This window comes from Nyctereutes procyonoides, unplaced genomic scaffold (genome assembly GCF_905146905.1).
Source record: "Nyctereutes procyonoides isolate TBG_1078 unplaced genomic scaffold, NYPRO_anot_genome, whole genome shotgun sequence".
Classification (NCBI taxonomy): Eukaryota; Metazoa; Chordata; class Mammalia; order Carnivora; family Canidae; genus Nyctereutes; species Nyctereutes procyonoides.
This window is the reverse complement of record NW_026575041.1, coordinates 5,205,181-5,219,004: the sequence shown is the minus strand read 5'-3', so window position 1 is coordinate 5,219,004 and position 13,824 is coordinate 5,205,181. Positions and strand designations below refer to the sequence as shown.

The following is a 13,824-nucleotide window of genomic DNA, read 5'->3' as shown; positions in this document are numbered from 1 at the left end:
ATGTTGTTGCCTCCTCCTGGGACTCTGCTCTCCCTCCTTTTCATCTGGTTCCCTCCTACTCATTCTTCTGGCCCTGGGGTAGCCTCCTTCCCCTTCAAGACATGGTTAGGAGTTCCTGTGTGGTGCTCTCCTAAGTACCCCTGGGCAGCATAGCCACACTTTATGGCTCTAACCCAAATCACTCTGTCCCTAGAGCATGGCAATGTCCAAACCATAGTAGGTCCTCTGGAAATATATATTGACTATGTGAGGAGCTTGCTGAAGCCCAGAGAGGAAAGTGACTTGCCCAAGGTCACACAGCTGGTAGGTGGTAGAGACAGGACAAGACCTGCAATGTCTACCACCACTGCCCGGCTCTGTCTGCTACACTGCACAGTCTCACACTGGGCCTCAGAGACCTGAGCCCCCAACACTGCATGGACACGGCTTCCCTCCTGCTCCCTGCTCAGGAGCCCACACTCCCACCCCAGCCCCTGGTTTGGAGGTGTCGTCTCTCACACTGGCTGCATGTCCGTCTTACTTCCAGAGCCGTCCTGGCCCTGTGGGCCCCAGGAAAAGATTCTTCATCTCATCTTGCTCAGCCCTGCTGCTTTGATGTGCCCTGAGTCACCCCTGGCCTTGTCTCTTCTTCTCCTGCTAATCTTTTCTCACACATGTGTCCCTCCCAGCTCTGAATCATGCTTTCTGATCTGCTCTGAACCCTGGCCAAGAGGTCTGCATCTTTCTGGCAGAATGAAATGAAATAAAACAAGGCCCACACGCCCCTCCAGATGTGGGGGAACAGGCAGCCTGTTCCTGACGATGTGCGAGCGTGTCTCTCATCACTCACGCCATCCGCCTCGGTTTCCCCTCCGTCCCCAGCAGGATCTGGTTACCGCTCTCTAATCCGGCCTGGGTTGGGAGGCAGCCAGGCGATCATTTCCTGGTTCCGCTGGGGTTTGTGGTTCCCTGCCAGCACGCACTGAATAAGCACTTTATGGACATCGCCCCAGAGCAGAGCCCAGGTGGACTACGGGGGCAGAGAGGACTTACCCCAGCCACTCAGCCCCAGTGGGCGAGACTGGCCTTGGCCACACTGCCAAGCAACCCTGGGCAAATCACTTGGCCTCTCTGAATCTCAAGCTCCCGTTTGTAAAACAGAGACGAAAGTGCCCATGGCTTAGAAGCGTTTCACAGATTGAGCAATGCGAGAGGACGTGCTATGGTTCATTCATTCACCAACTGCAAGCCGAGCACCACGATGTTCAGGGGCTAAAGCCTCCCCTTGAAAGCACAGAGTGGGGTAGGGGCCGGGGGTGGGGCCCAGTGTCAGTCAAGCATCTACAGAGGACTGGTGCAGCCTAGGGACTATCACAGGGATGTCATTAACCCTCCCAATGGCCCACAGAAGAATGGGCCATTATCTTTTCAGATGCAACACAGGTTCAGAGAGGTAAGTAACTAGGCCAAGGTCACACAGCAAGTCAGTGTCTAGAGTTGGAATTCACATCTGTGTTTGCTAGTGTGGAAACCTTTGCCTCACTCCTCTGGCTGTGTTCTCCCATCTGCAAAAGGACCGCAGCTGTGTATACCCTTGTTTGCAGCTGAGTGCCCACTATCATAGGGGTCTTTGAGTCAGCATCACTATGGGTCTGAGCTCCTAGGGGCCTGTGCCTGGTCGTATTTTTGTCACTGGAGTTGTAGGGGTGGTTGTTAATGACACCAATCAGGTGGGCTCAGGTGGGAAGCAGGCGGATGGAGGGCTAGAGGTCAGTTTAACAGCTTAGAGCAACAACCATGTTCCTCATCCCCAGTCTGGGTCTTAGGTCACCTAACAGAGGCAGCGCTGGGTCCCCAAAGCAGACATACTCTCCCTGAATGGCAGCTGTACACTTGGCGGCTAGAAGTGGGGTCAGCGAGCTGTAGGTCTCCAGGGCAGCCCCTGGGAAGCAGGAGGGACCTACAGGCACGTGCTTACCACGTGCAGGGCAAGAGCAGAGGGAAACCCCACACCGCAGCCACTCTCCCCGAAAGAGAGAGGGAAAGGGCCCGAGCCATGTGTAATCAAGAGGCAGCACAGCATACAGGCTCTGGAGCTGGACTGACCCAGTTCAAGTCTGCACTGCGTGCCTTTGGCAAGTGACTTCATTCTCTGGCCAGCTGCCCCCCTGCAAAGTGGTAATAGAACCTACCCCGCAGAATTCTTGTAAAGGTCTAACGCGTTAATATTTGTGAAGGGTTTGGAACAGCATCTGGCATGTAAGAGCTGCTGTCCAAGTACTTAAGTGCTATGTCCTTCTTCCAAACTTGACAGATCATGGGTTCTTCCTCCCATGGGGGAGAAGTGGGTGGGCAGAGGGAAAGCCAGGCTTGATCATATTTTTCCCTCCTGGGGTATGGGGTGGGAGGTCCTCCGTGGAAATGTACACAGAAGGGAGTAGCCATATCCCTGCCACATTTGTTGCCAGCCCACCAGCGCTGGGTGGGCAACAGCTGGTGATGGAGAGCGAGGTGGAGCTCACAGCCCGGAGGAGGGAAACATCTGGTGACCAGGGAGATCTTATGGACATGATGAAGTGGTTGCCGGGCTGATGGAGGGCTTGGATCTCAACGAACAGGGACTGAGAGCGAGCATTTTGGGCAGAGGGACCAGGCCATCAAGTAAGCGCTGGGTGTCTCTGCAGACAGCAGAAAGGTTCCCGTGGGCAGAAACATGGGGAACCAGGAGCAACTGTTAGGAATTATTCGGGAAATTCTCCAAATCATGGGAATTCCTGATTGCCAGGGCCCAGGGAGCAGATGAAGGTATCTGAACAGAATGTGGCATGATTCAGGCAGGTCACTCCCTAGTTGGGGTAGAGATAGTCTGGATGAGGGAGAGGTTTGGAGGGTGCAGGTAATAGGGCACAGTCCACAGCAAATGTGTGAGAGATTTATTGAATTACAACGCCCCCTATGGGCAGGGATATTATTATTGTATTATTATTATTACCCACCAGGTGCTGATGAGAGCAGATAGGCCAGGCCGGAAGGACAGCTCTGCTCCCCGGGCCCTGGGGGTGCCAGCATTTGCTGGCTTCAGGAGAGGCAGTGCAGGAGCTGGGCTCTTTAGCCTGCAGAGGGGAAAACTTGGGTGGGGCCGGTGGTGGGTAGAGTTGCCATCTTGAGTGGCCTGGCCCATGGCAGAGAAGAAGGCCACAGTATACATCTGTGTCCCCAGTACCTGGAACAGAGAAGGATCTTGGGAAGGGTTTGCGGCTGGAGTTCAGGAGGTGGAGCTGAAACCAGCGGGTGAAAGGCAGGTTTCAATTCAACTCAACTTTTGAAAATCAGAGTTACCCAGAGGAAGAAGCAGCCACCTCTAGAAGGGGGGGACTTTCCTATCACGAGATGTAAGCAGGCTGGGCCAGCCACTGAGGAGGCAGGAGGCAGGAGGCAGGTGGGTGGACTTCAAAGCCCATCCAAGTTCTGAGATTCTGGGATTCTTTCATCTCCAAAACCATTAGCCAGGGAAATGATGATGACCGTGGTGGTGACAGGAGTCTCCTATCCATTGAGCATCTATGATGAGCCTAGTTCTTTAAAAAAAAAATTTTTTTAGGTAATATACAGTGTTCAAGGGTGGAATCTAGTGATTCAACACTTCCATACAACATCTGCTGCTCATCACAAGTGCCCTCCTTAATCCCCAACACCTGTTTCACCCATCCCCCCACTTCCCCTCTGGTAACCAGGACCTAGTTCTTTCAATACTTTATCTTTAATATGCATTCCACCTAAGAGGAAACTGAGGCTCGCACAAGTGGGCTGCCCAAAGTAAATGGCAGAGATGGGGATTAAACCCACATTTATATGATTCCGACCCTACATTTTTTTCTAGTACATTTTGGAAAGCCTATTAGGTGTACTCATTTTCTAACCCCCCCAGGGTATATATGGGTCCAATGTACACGCGCTGCTCCTCTCCAGATGAAGAAGCCCTGACCTGTCGCTGTGGCATTGTGGAGACAGGGTGCCCATGTCTCCTGCCAGGGCGCTCGTGGCCTGGGGCCGGTGGACAGCAGATAGGCACGGTCACCTGCAATTCAGACCAAGGCAATTTGAAGTGTGCAGATCTAACTGTTGCTAGAGCACTGGGATGGGAGGCCTGGTAGAGACGGCACTGTGGGCCAGAGACTTGAGGGGTGGGTCAGGGCTCCCCAGAAGGGCCTTGTGCGGACTGTGGGATAGTCCAGGGAGGGCGTGTTCTAGCACTGGAGCTGGAGGGCTGTGACTTCTAGGTGGAGACCATCGGGGATGCCTACATGGTGGCGTCGGGGCTGCCCCGGCGCAACGGGAGCCGGCACGCGGCTGAGATCGCCAACATGGCCCTGGACATCCTCAGCTCTGTGAGAGGCTTCCGGATGAGGCATGCACCCGAGGTGCCTATTTACATCCGGGCTGGCCTGCACTCAGGTATAAACAGGGGTGCGGGGGGTGACGGGCCAGACCACCCTCCCAACCCTGCCAGGGGCACTGGCCGGGGCAGCCCCAATGGTGTGCTTCTGGAATTCTGAGATTCTAAAACTCTATGATATAAAATTTGACATTTGTTTTTTTCTTCTAATTATTTGAAGCTTCTGAGATGTTATAAGTCAAAGAATCTGTGATGCTCAGTTTCATACACACACACACACACACACACACACACACACACATTTTGTCTCAGCATCTGTCAAAGTCATCTGAGGCCATGCTGAGGAGCTGATAGTCTGATGGAAGAGGCAGGACAAAGACCTTCTGTGGCTTTGCAAACAAATAAATGTTTGCTGGGATGAGTCTAGGAGAGATCTCACAGTCTGTAATACAGGCTTCTTGGGCCCTCACCCCTTCCTCCCTCCGTGGTTTCACCTGCAGGATAAAGTCCAAATTCCTGCCCCCCCACCCCCACAGCTTCCCAGATTCCATCCAACCTCATCTCCTGCCACCTCCCACTTGCCACTCCAACCCCACTCAGCTGCTTGCAGCTTCCCACAGACATGTGGGCTCTCTGCCTCTGTGCCTTGGCACCTGCTGTTCCCTGCCCACTCATTCGTCCTTCAAGATACGGCTCATTACACTACCTCCTCCAGAAAGTCCTCTGGGCTGGGTCACACTCCCTTTTCTGGGCTGGCACAGCTCTGGTGCTTCCGTCTTACAACACTGATCACAGTTTACACGTCTCCTCCTACCCCCAGCAGGCTGGGAACTCCTCAAGAACAAAAACTGCCTCTGATTTATCTGTGTCCCCCTATTGCTGGCCCAGAGCCTGGCACAGATATCATCTCTTCTCTAGGTATAGTTGCAGACAGCATATAGCTTTATCTTCACCCCCAAGCTGGAGCCCTGGATGTGGGGCTGAGATGGTAGGGGTGGGAGGGGAGGGCAAGACTGTCACGGGAACCTCTCTTGGGTCCAGGACCTCCTGGAGCTCACTGGGCACATTTGAGTTTCAGGGCCCTGCGTGGCAGGGGTCGTGGGCCTCACCATGCCCCGGTACTGCCTCTTTGGTGATACTGTTAACACTGCATCCCGGATGGAGTCCACAGGACTGCGTGAGTGTCTTATATTTCTATCTTGCCTGGGGGAGGACTCTCAATGACCCCTGCAGCCTGGCTATTTGAAATAGTGCTTAGTAACCAAACCACCACCTGGTGGCAGTGTACCTTAGCTGTCAGTAAAACAATTATATGGAGATAACCTATGTCACTGGTTCTTTTAAATTTCCGTGGGGCTTTTGCGATGATCTCATGAGGGAAGACATGACTTGAGAGGCAGGAAGCCTGGGTCCTAGCCCTGTCTGCCACTGGCTTGCTTAAGTGTCCTCGGGCAAAATACTCTTCCTCTAGGTCTTGGTTTTCACATCTTTACAACTAGGAGATCCCCTTTCAATTTTTTAAAAAAGATTTTATTTATTTATTCATGAGAGACACAGAGAGAAAGGTAGAGACACAGGCAGAGGGAGAAGCAGGCTCCATGTAGGGAGCCTGACTTTGGACTTGATCCTCGGACTCTAGGATTATGCCCTGGGCTGAAGGCAGCGCTAAACCGCTGAGCCACCCAGGGATCCCCCCCTCTCAATTTTTTAATGCCATTTTAGGCCCTTGCTGGCAGCAGAGGCCACTCTGATGGCCTGGTTAGAGCAGGTATAAAAATTGAAGTCCTAGGACCTCTGCTTCTGGCTGTGTAAGTTGTGTGCTCTGTTGTGTCCTTTGGTACACATCCTGCATGACTAGATGTGCTGGCTCTAGTGGGAGCCCTGCTCTTAAAAGAAAAATAACTGCTTATCTGCTCTGACTCAGCCTTCACAGACTTCCTTATAAATGAAAATTATGTTCCTAGGAGTTCTGATTTCATCTTGAGTTCCTCTTAACACTCATTCTATATAATTTGTTTTTCCTCAAGGCCTCTATTTTAGTGACCAACAGTCTACCAGAGGGATGGGAAGGTCAGGTGAAGGGCGTTGTATGGACCAGAATTGTGTATGTCACTGGCTGGAACTGGGGCTGTTACAGGTCTTAGTATTACCAAACACCAGGTATGCTGCCACCAGGTGGTGGCTTGATTACTATCTTTCTCATCAGCATACAGAATTCACGTCAGCGGAAGCACAGTCCAGACACTGCGCAGCCTGGATGAAGGCTACAGAATTGACATCAGAGGCCAGACTGAGCTAAAGGTAGGGGACTTTCTTTCCTGGAACTGATGGAAAAATCCCCCCCGAATCCAGTTTCTGTGGGCAGCATGAGAGATTCTTACTCATCTGACTGATATAGAAGGAAATGCCTGCCTGTAGTTGAGGTTGGAGCTGATCACCTTACACATCCTCATCACTCCCCAAACTCTCAAGAACTGTTTCTTCCTGGAAACCACTCCCTCACTGACTCCTCATAGAAAGAAGGACCAGGATTGAGAAGTTACTTTTTTTTTTAAGATTTTATTTATTTATTTGTGAGACACACAGAGAGGCAGAGACACAAACAGAGGGAGAAGCAGGCTCCCCACAGGAAGCCTGATGCGGGACTAGATCCCAGGACCCTGGGATCATGCCCTGAGCCAAAGGCAGATGCTCAACCACTGAGCCACCCACGCGTCCCTTTGAGAAATTACTTCTACTGATGACATACCTGGGCGGCAGGCTGGTGCTCAATATTAACATATTTATTGCCACAGTAATAATGAAAGAAGGATCAATGGCCCCATGTTATAGTTGAGGAAATGAAATTAGGCAAAATCACTCGCCCAAAGTCACATAGCTTGTATGCCAGATCTGATGGCTCTAAAGCTTGTACTTTCTCCATAACATGATCGGGTTCCCACTCATCCCTCAGAGCCCAGGAGCAGATCTCACCTGTCACGGAAGCCTGCCCTGACCCAGGTACACCCATCTTCCTTCTCCCCAGCAGTCACTATCATGCCTTCTCTCTGTACACCCCACCGGTCCCATGATCGCCCTCTGCTGCTGCAGGTGTGTCACTGGGTTACACCTGCCCATGAGCACTTCTGCATTTTTAAAATGTTAACATTCAATAACGGTAAGGGCTCGTATTCCTACGAGTGAGTGACTTTTCTTCCTACCCTACCTCCTCTCATTCTCCCATTCCTCCCAGTCAGGCTGGTGGTATGACAAGAGCAGCCTAGGCATTCAAGGCCCAGAACTATGAGTGAGCCCTAGAAATTGCCTGCTCCCTGGAACTCACTTCATCACGCTGTGAAATGTCAGAGCAGGAGGGTGCAGCTCAGAGAGGAGCAGCAACTTGTCCATGGTCACACAGCCCCTGAGGGCTGGCATGTGTGGAATCCTTTGCTCTGGAGGTCATGGCAGCGTGAGCCGGAATGAGTCTTGTATGGGGGGAGCTGGCACGAGATGTCCTGAGGAACAGAGGATTCTGATGCCAGAAGGGAATGCAGAGAGGGGGTGGGGAGGGCAGCAGGCCAACCTCACATTCTTCAAGATGGCCTGGGGGCTCCGCAGGGCAATACCCATCCCTGGCCATCCCAAGGGTGGGGTACAGAATCTATAGCCAGCCAGCCCTGGGCCCAGGGCCCCTAATGCTCTCTCTACTCCTAAGTTCCAAGCAGTTGTACCCTCATTCCAGGAGGCAACCAGGTCCTTCCCAACCAGTTTGGGAAAAATCACAGATCGTAGCATCTTGGGATCTCAGCTTTCCAGATCTGCTGGTCATAGAATTCATGATTTATTATTCATTTACTTCTCTAATAGATAAATATTAATTCACATAATCCTCACAACAACTCATGAGGTATTGAGGAACAGAGAGGTGCGGGAAGTTGGCCAGAGTACACAGCTAGCCAGGGATGGAGCAGGATTTGGACCCGAAGAGTGTGGCTCCCGCTCCGGCCGCTCTGCTTAGAACTGAGCCCTTTCCTCTGGCCCGCTCTGCCCGAGGAGGTGTGCTCAATCCCCTTCCCTCTCTCCTCCAGGGGAAGGGCGTAGAGGAGACCTACTGGCTGGTGGGCAAGGCAGGCTTCCCGGGGTCCCTCCCCACGCCTCTGGACATCAAACCTGGGTGAGTACCAGGAGTTTCCCCCCAAAGCTCGGCCCCCCTTTTGTTTGAAATTTGATATTCATTCTTTCTTTTCTGATTATAAGAGTGTTATCTGCCCAATGTGGGAAACCTGGAAAACCCAGGATTCTTTAACGATGAGAAGGTCAGTCACCTCTCTCCGCTGCCGAGAGAGCCTGCTGCTGACGTTCGCGTGGGGGAGGTCGGGCTGCCTGGCTAGGGTCTCGCGCTGATCTGCTGATCTGCGCTCTGGTCCGGGCGGGGCACTTCAGAACGGCGCATCCCTCGCCGGGCTTCGGATGGCAACACGTGGGTGCGCCGTGGGCGGCTCGGCCTCTCGCTGGGCACGACGGCACCAGTCCAGTCCTCCCATTCTGAGCTGGTCACGGGGGATGCATGGATAAAAAGTGACTGGGCCACTTTTGTGGTTTGTCGCCATTCAGGCTATTTCTGCAGATGAGGAATTTAGAGATCAAAAAGCAGGCACGCTTTCAGGGCCAAGTGAGGCAGATCCACAGAAAACCTGTACCTGCCTGGCAGTTTGGCTCTTCCCTTTGTCCTCTGTCCTTTGTGACCCTATGTCTTTCCCTGAGGGCAGTGAGGATGGGTGGCAGGAAAAGCTGTTGCACTGCCCCGTGCTCTTCTCAAGCAGTAGACAGGCCACAGGGGGCCCAGCGCAGGGCGTCTGGGGGCTGCCGATGGCTGAAGTGACAGCTTCCCTGCAGGGACCCACAGACTCACTGCAGGTGTAGAGTTTGAGCCCCACAAGTGTCCCACAGCACCAGCTCATCAGAGCTTCCAGCCCAGGGTTTTCCATCATCAGAACTTCTGACTGGCTCCTCTCAACTCTCCCAGGATGATCCCCGCCCTGCCCCGCCCCATCTCTTAAGGACAAGATGTATGCAGGACACACATATGTGTCCTGGGAAAAGACCAGCACTAAAGCGGCCCAGGAGGATGGGCTGGTGTGGGCAGGGGCTCCTGGCAGGGAGATGCTCATGGAGGCCGTTTCCTCTCCACCTGTTGTCTGGGGGGCCCAAGGGAATCTCTTGAGTACCCTTCCCCAGCATGGAGTTGGGGAGGGTTCCAGTGCAGAAGGGCTGGGGGGAAGGGGTGGATGGACATACGCTGGTGTACTGGCCAGGGTGCAGGACACACAGGGGCACCCTTTTTATAAGGACACCCCAGCCTCCTGGGTACAGAAAGCTTCTGCTTACAGAAAGGCCTCCACACGCCCAGGGTCCTTTCCACTTTGCAGACTGCCTCTGTGGGGACGGTTTGCTGGGGCAGCAATGTGGGGTGAGGAGCATGGTATGGCCTGGGGCCTTCCCATGTGCCATAGCCACCTGGCTCACCCATCCCCAGGAGAACAGCTCCAGCCCAGTGCGTCCTTCCCACTTCCATCAAGGCCCTCTGCTCCAGCCCGCCTCTCGTGCCCCTCAAGGAGCCTCCCTGGCCTCCACCGCCTCCCGGCCTCCCAGCCTCCCAGCCTCTCAGCCTCCAGGTGCTCCCAGGTCCCGCCCCCGCAGGGAGCTGCGCTTCTCAGAAGGCCTGTCTGCTGACGGTGACTTCACTTCCTCACCCACTGCTCCCTGCCCAGCCCCCGCAGTCTGACTTCCACCCCACGTGCCCAGAAGGTCTCCAGTGACCTCCATCCATGTCACTAGGTCCGTGGGCAGTTTTAGTTCTCAATCCGATTGACAGCTCGGCAGCATTTCCCCTTTGCCCTCCCTCTTCCCAGAAATCTGCCCCAGGCCTCCCAGCTGTGCTCCTTCCTTCCTCTCCAGCTCTCAGCTCTCCCTCCTCAGGCTCTGGGCCAGCCAGCTCTGCTCCTCTCCGTGACCCTGCAATGTGGGAGTGGTGGTGGTGGGGGGTGGTCCCTTTCCATCTGGATGTGCTGATGACATCTGTCACAGGCTGATCAGCCTGGCCTCCCCTCTGGAGCTCTGGGCTGTGGAGCTCATGCTGTCCCTCAACAGACCCTTCGGGAGCTCCACCTGGCAGCCTGGCCCTCTTTCAGAGCTCTCTCCTTGTGGGTAGCCTTGCCATCCTCAGTCAGAAAGGTGGAGGACGCTGTCCTGGAGTCCCCAGGACCCCTGCCTCCAACACACCCCCGCTTGAGGGCTTCACCTTGGCATCTCTCTTCTGGCCCGCAGCAGGGGCTGCTCACCATTCCCCCTTCCACTGTGCCCCTCCACCCAGACTACCTGGCAGTTGGAGCAAGGTCTTTTTTTTTTTTAATTTCATTTATTTATTCATGAGAGACACAGAGAGAGGCAAGGGCATAGGCAGAGGGAGAAGCAGGCTCCCTGTGGGCACCTGATCAGGACTCTATCCCAGGACCCCAGGATCACACCCTGAGCCAAAGGCATATGCTCAGCCACTGAGCCACCCAGGTGTCCCTGGATCGAGGTCTTAAGTACAAAGTTACCATGACCCATAGAAGATGCCCTGGTTAACACCCTCTAGGGCTTCCTACTACTCTGAGGCTCGAGCCCAAACTCTTTCACCCTACCCTGGAGGCCTGCTCCCTTGGGCCTGGGTCTGCTCCTGGCCTTGGCTCTTTGGAACACAAGCACATTGCCTGCTTGGGACCTCCTTGCAGTGGCCTTAAAACACCCTGGAAGTCTCTCTAACTCAGGGCCTTTGCTCCTGCTATCCCCTGTACCTGGAATGCCCTGGCCTGCTCCCTTCCACCCTGCAGGCCTCAGCTCTGATGCTGCTCCTTCGCCAGGCGGCTCTGATTGCACGTGTGAAAGGAAGCCCTGGTGTCACCTCCTTCTCATTTCCTAGCACTGCATCTCCGTAGCACTTGCTGCTTCCTGACACTTCTTTTTGATTCATTTTTGGAACTTTCCCCTGCTTGCACCAGCCCCAGGAGATATGGCTGCTGATGCACCCGCAGGTCTTCCAGCACCAGCAGCCTAGGGAAGGGGCTCTCTGAAGCTCCCGCTGCCTCCCATCAGCGCCCTGGCTCACCCCATCCTAGGAGCAAGAATAGCAGGTCTGGCAAACATTTGTCATCTTGAGCTCCCTCAGCTGATGACTTTTCCACTCCCTGATGGAAACTTTAGAAAGTGCCAGAAACGTTTTCATCGTCTTGGCTCAGGGAGAGAAGAGAGCTGAGATTAGTCACAGTGAGCTCCGCCTGACTTGGGAGCCCCTCAGGCCTTCAGGCAGGCAGGGGAGAATCGGCACCCACCTAGCCCACGGACTCAGACCTAGGACAGGGCCCACAAACGGAGGTGTGCATCCATGTGTGTACACCCACATCACATCTGTCGTGGGCATCCAATACATGCACAATACATGTGGCAAGGCCACCTGAGGCCCCTCTGCTTGCCTGGAGATGACGTCTCTCTCTCTCTCTCTCTCTCTCTCTCTCTCTCTCACACACACACACACACACACACACACACACAGAATCTCTGCAGGAAGGCTTAGGGAGACTTATCTTGGAGTTGTATTTATAAGGCAGTTACCAAATTTTTATTTGATCTAGATGCTATAATATTTTTTTTTAAAGTAGAGTTTTCTAAAGCTGCTTTTATCCTCACTTTCTGTACTTGCCATACCTGCAGAAGTAACTTAGCTTCATACTTTGGGATGTTTGGGGAAGCTGGTGAAGATCAGGGCAAGGACCAAAGCCCCCCTCCCATGTCTTGGTGTAGTCACAACAGAAGTGCCCATGGAAGTGCCTTCTGTCTCATGTCACAGAAACACTCCGCAGAATGGTCCCTTCTCTCCCCACCTACCCCTGCCATACAAGCTCCAAAGTGCTCCCTGCCAGGATGATGTGATGCCCTGGCTGTCAGTCAAGCCTTGCTCTCTTTTCCAAGCAAAGGACATAACCCTAACGGGCCCTCCTTTTTTATTTTTTACTTATTTATTTATTTATTTATTTATTTATTTATTTATTTATTTATTTATTTTCTAACCTGTCCTCCTTTAGGCACTGAAGAAAAGCAAATGAGAAAATGAAAGTGTGTGCAGGGTGGGGGCCCAGGGTCCCAATCCCAGTTATACCTCATGCCCCAAGAGTCACAGAGCCCCCTCAGCCCATGGCATCTGGCTTCTTCAGCTCACATGTGGAGCAGGGGATGGAACTGGGGCTGGCTCTCCATCTCCTGGAAGGCTGCTGGGCACAAAAGCCCCACATGCACATGAGTCTGCGACACTTCACCTCTCTGAGCCTGGTCTGGGTATGCCCCTGGAGGGACTGCTGCAGGGATCAGGAGAAGCCCAAGAAGCAGAAGGGGCTCCTTACAACAGGGGCACCCTGTTGTTCTGGGTGGTGGTATTATTATCCTTGTTTCTCCTTCTCCCCTAGGGATCCCTGGCAGGACCTGATCAACCAAGAAATCAGGGTGGCCTTTGACAAAGCGCGCCAGAGCATGGCCAGGCCTGGGAGCTCGAGTAAGGCCTTCGCTGGGCCCTGAGTAGGACAGAGGGGCAGAGGCCTGTGCCAGCCCATAAACTCTTGTGCCTGGATACCACCAAACCCTCTCCCTGCTGCAATCCCCACAAAGAATTCTCTTGCTGAGCAACCTGGCAGCCAATAGGGTACTCATTACTAAGTGCCCTAGAGCGATATTAATTGATGCATTCCAGTATGAATCCTGTGGGTAAACTTGCCTCTTGACACAAAAACAATAAAAATAGAAATATTCCTTCCCTTTCACGCAGTGCTTTGTTCTTGACAAATCGTTTTGACTCTGAGAGCTTGTTATCATAGAGCTGATTATTCCCCACATCAAGAACACTGTTCCCACTGTGTAGCTGAGGGGCCTGGGCCCAGAGGGAGGAGGCCCTGTGCCCCAAGTGGCACAGCTGTCACAGGGAAAAGCAAGACAAGGACCAGGAGCTAGAGCCAGGCAGATGAGAGTCCCAGATTTAGATGGATAGCCTACTGACGTCACCATCCTTCTGGGAGACTGTCATCTCTAAAATGTGTTGACAAGGCCCATGTAAGACCTGTTCCTGAAACAGGGCTTGACCACAGCAAACGCTATAAGTATGTTGACTCCTTCTCTGCCTCTCCTGCCCTCGCCAGCCTAACCCTGTGGGTACTTGTGAGCACTGTGTTGGGAGTCCAGGTCTTGGGCTCCCAGAATCTCGGGGGAAGAAAGGGGAGTAGAGTGATAATTCCTTAGTTCTTAGGAAAATGAGACTTCTGTCTTACAGAAAAAAAAGCAAACAAACCCGCAACCAGCTCATTAAACTGGCTTCTAACATCAAAGAGTGCTCACCAAAGCCCCCAGGCTGATTTCAGAGCGGGCAGACAGACGCAGGTGGAATT

General features: G+C 53.3%; 1 protein-coding gene across 1 annotated transcript in view; it reads left to right on the top strand.

The window, feature by feature from the left end:
- The window catches only part of LOC129506588 (guanylate cyclase D-like), a 39,724-nt gene extending 26,760 nt beyond the window's left edge, over positions 1–12,964 (top strand). Inside the window, exons 15-19 of the mRNA XM_055320362.1 lie at positions 4,260–4,434; positions 5,454–5,552; positions 6,582–6,676; positions 8,443–8,528; positions 12,856–12,964. Of these exons, the coding sequence (XP_055176337.1) occupies positions 4,260–4,434; positions 5,454–5,552; positions 6,582–6,676; positions 8,443–8,528; positions 12,856–12,964 (564 nt within the window). The remainder of the gene's footprint in view (positions 1–4,259; positions 4,435–5,453; positions 5,553–6,581; positions 6,677–8,442; positions 8,529–12,855) is intronic.
- Positions 12,965–13,824: the final 860 nt, after the last annotated feature.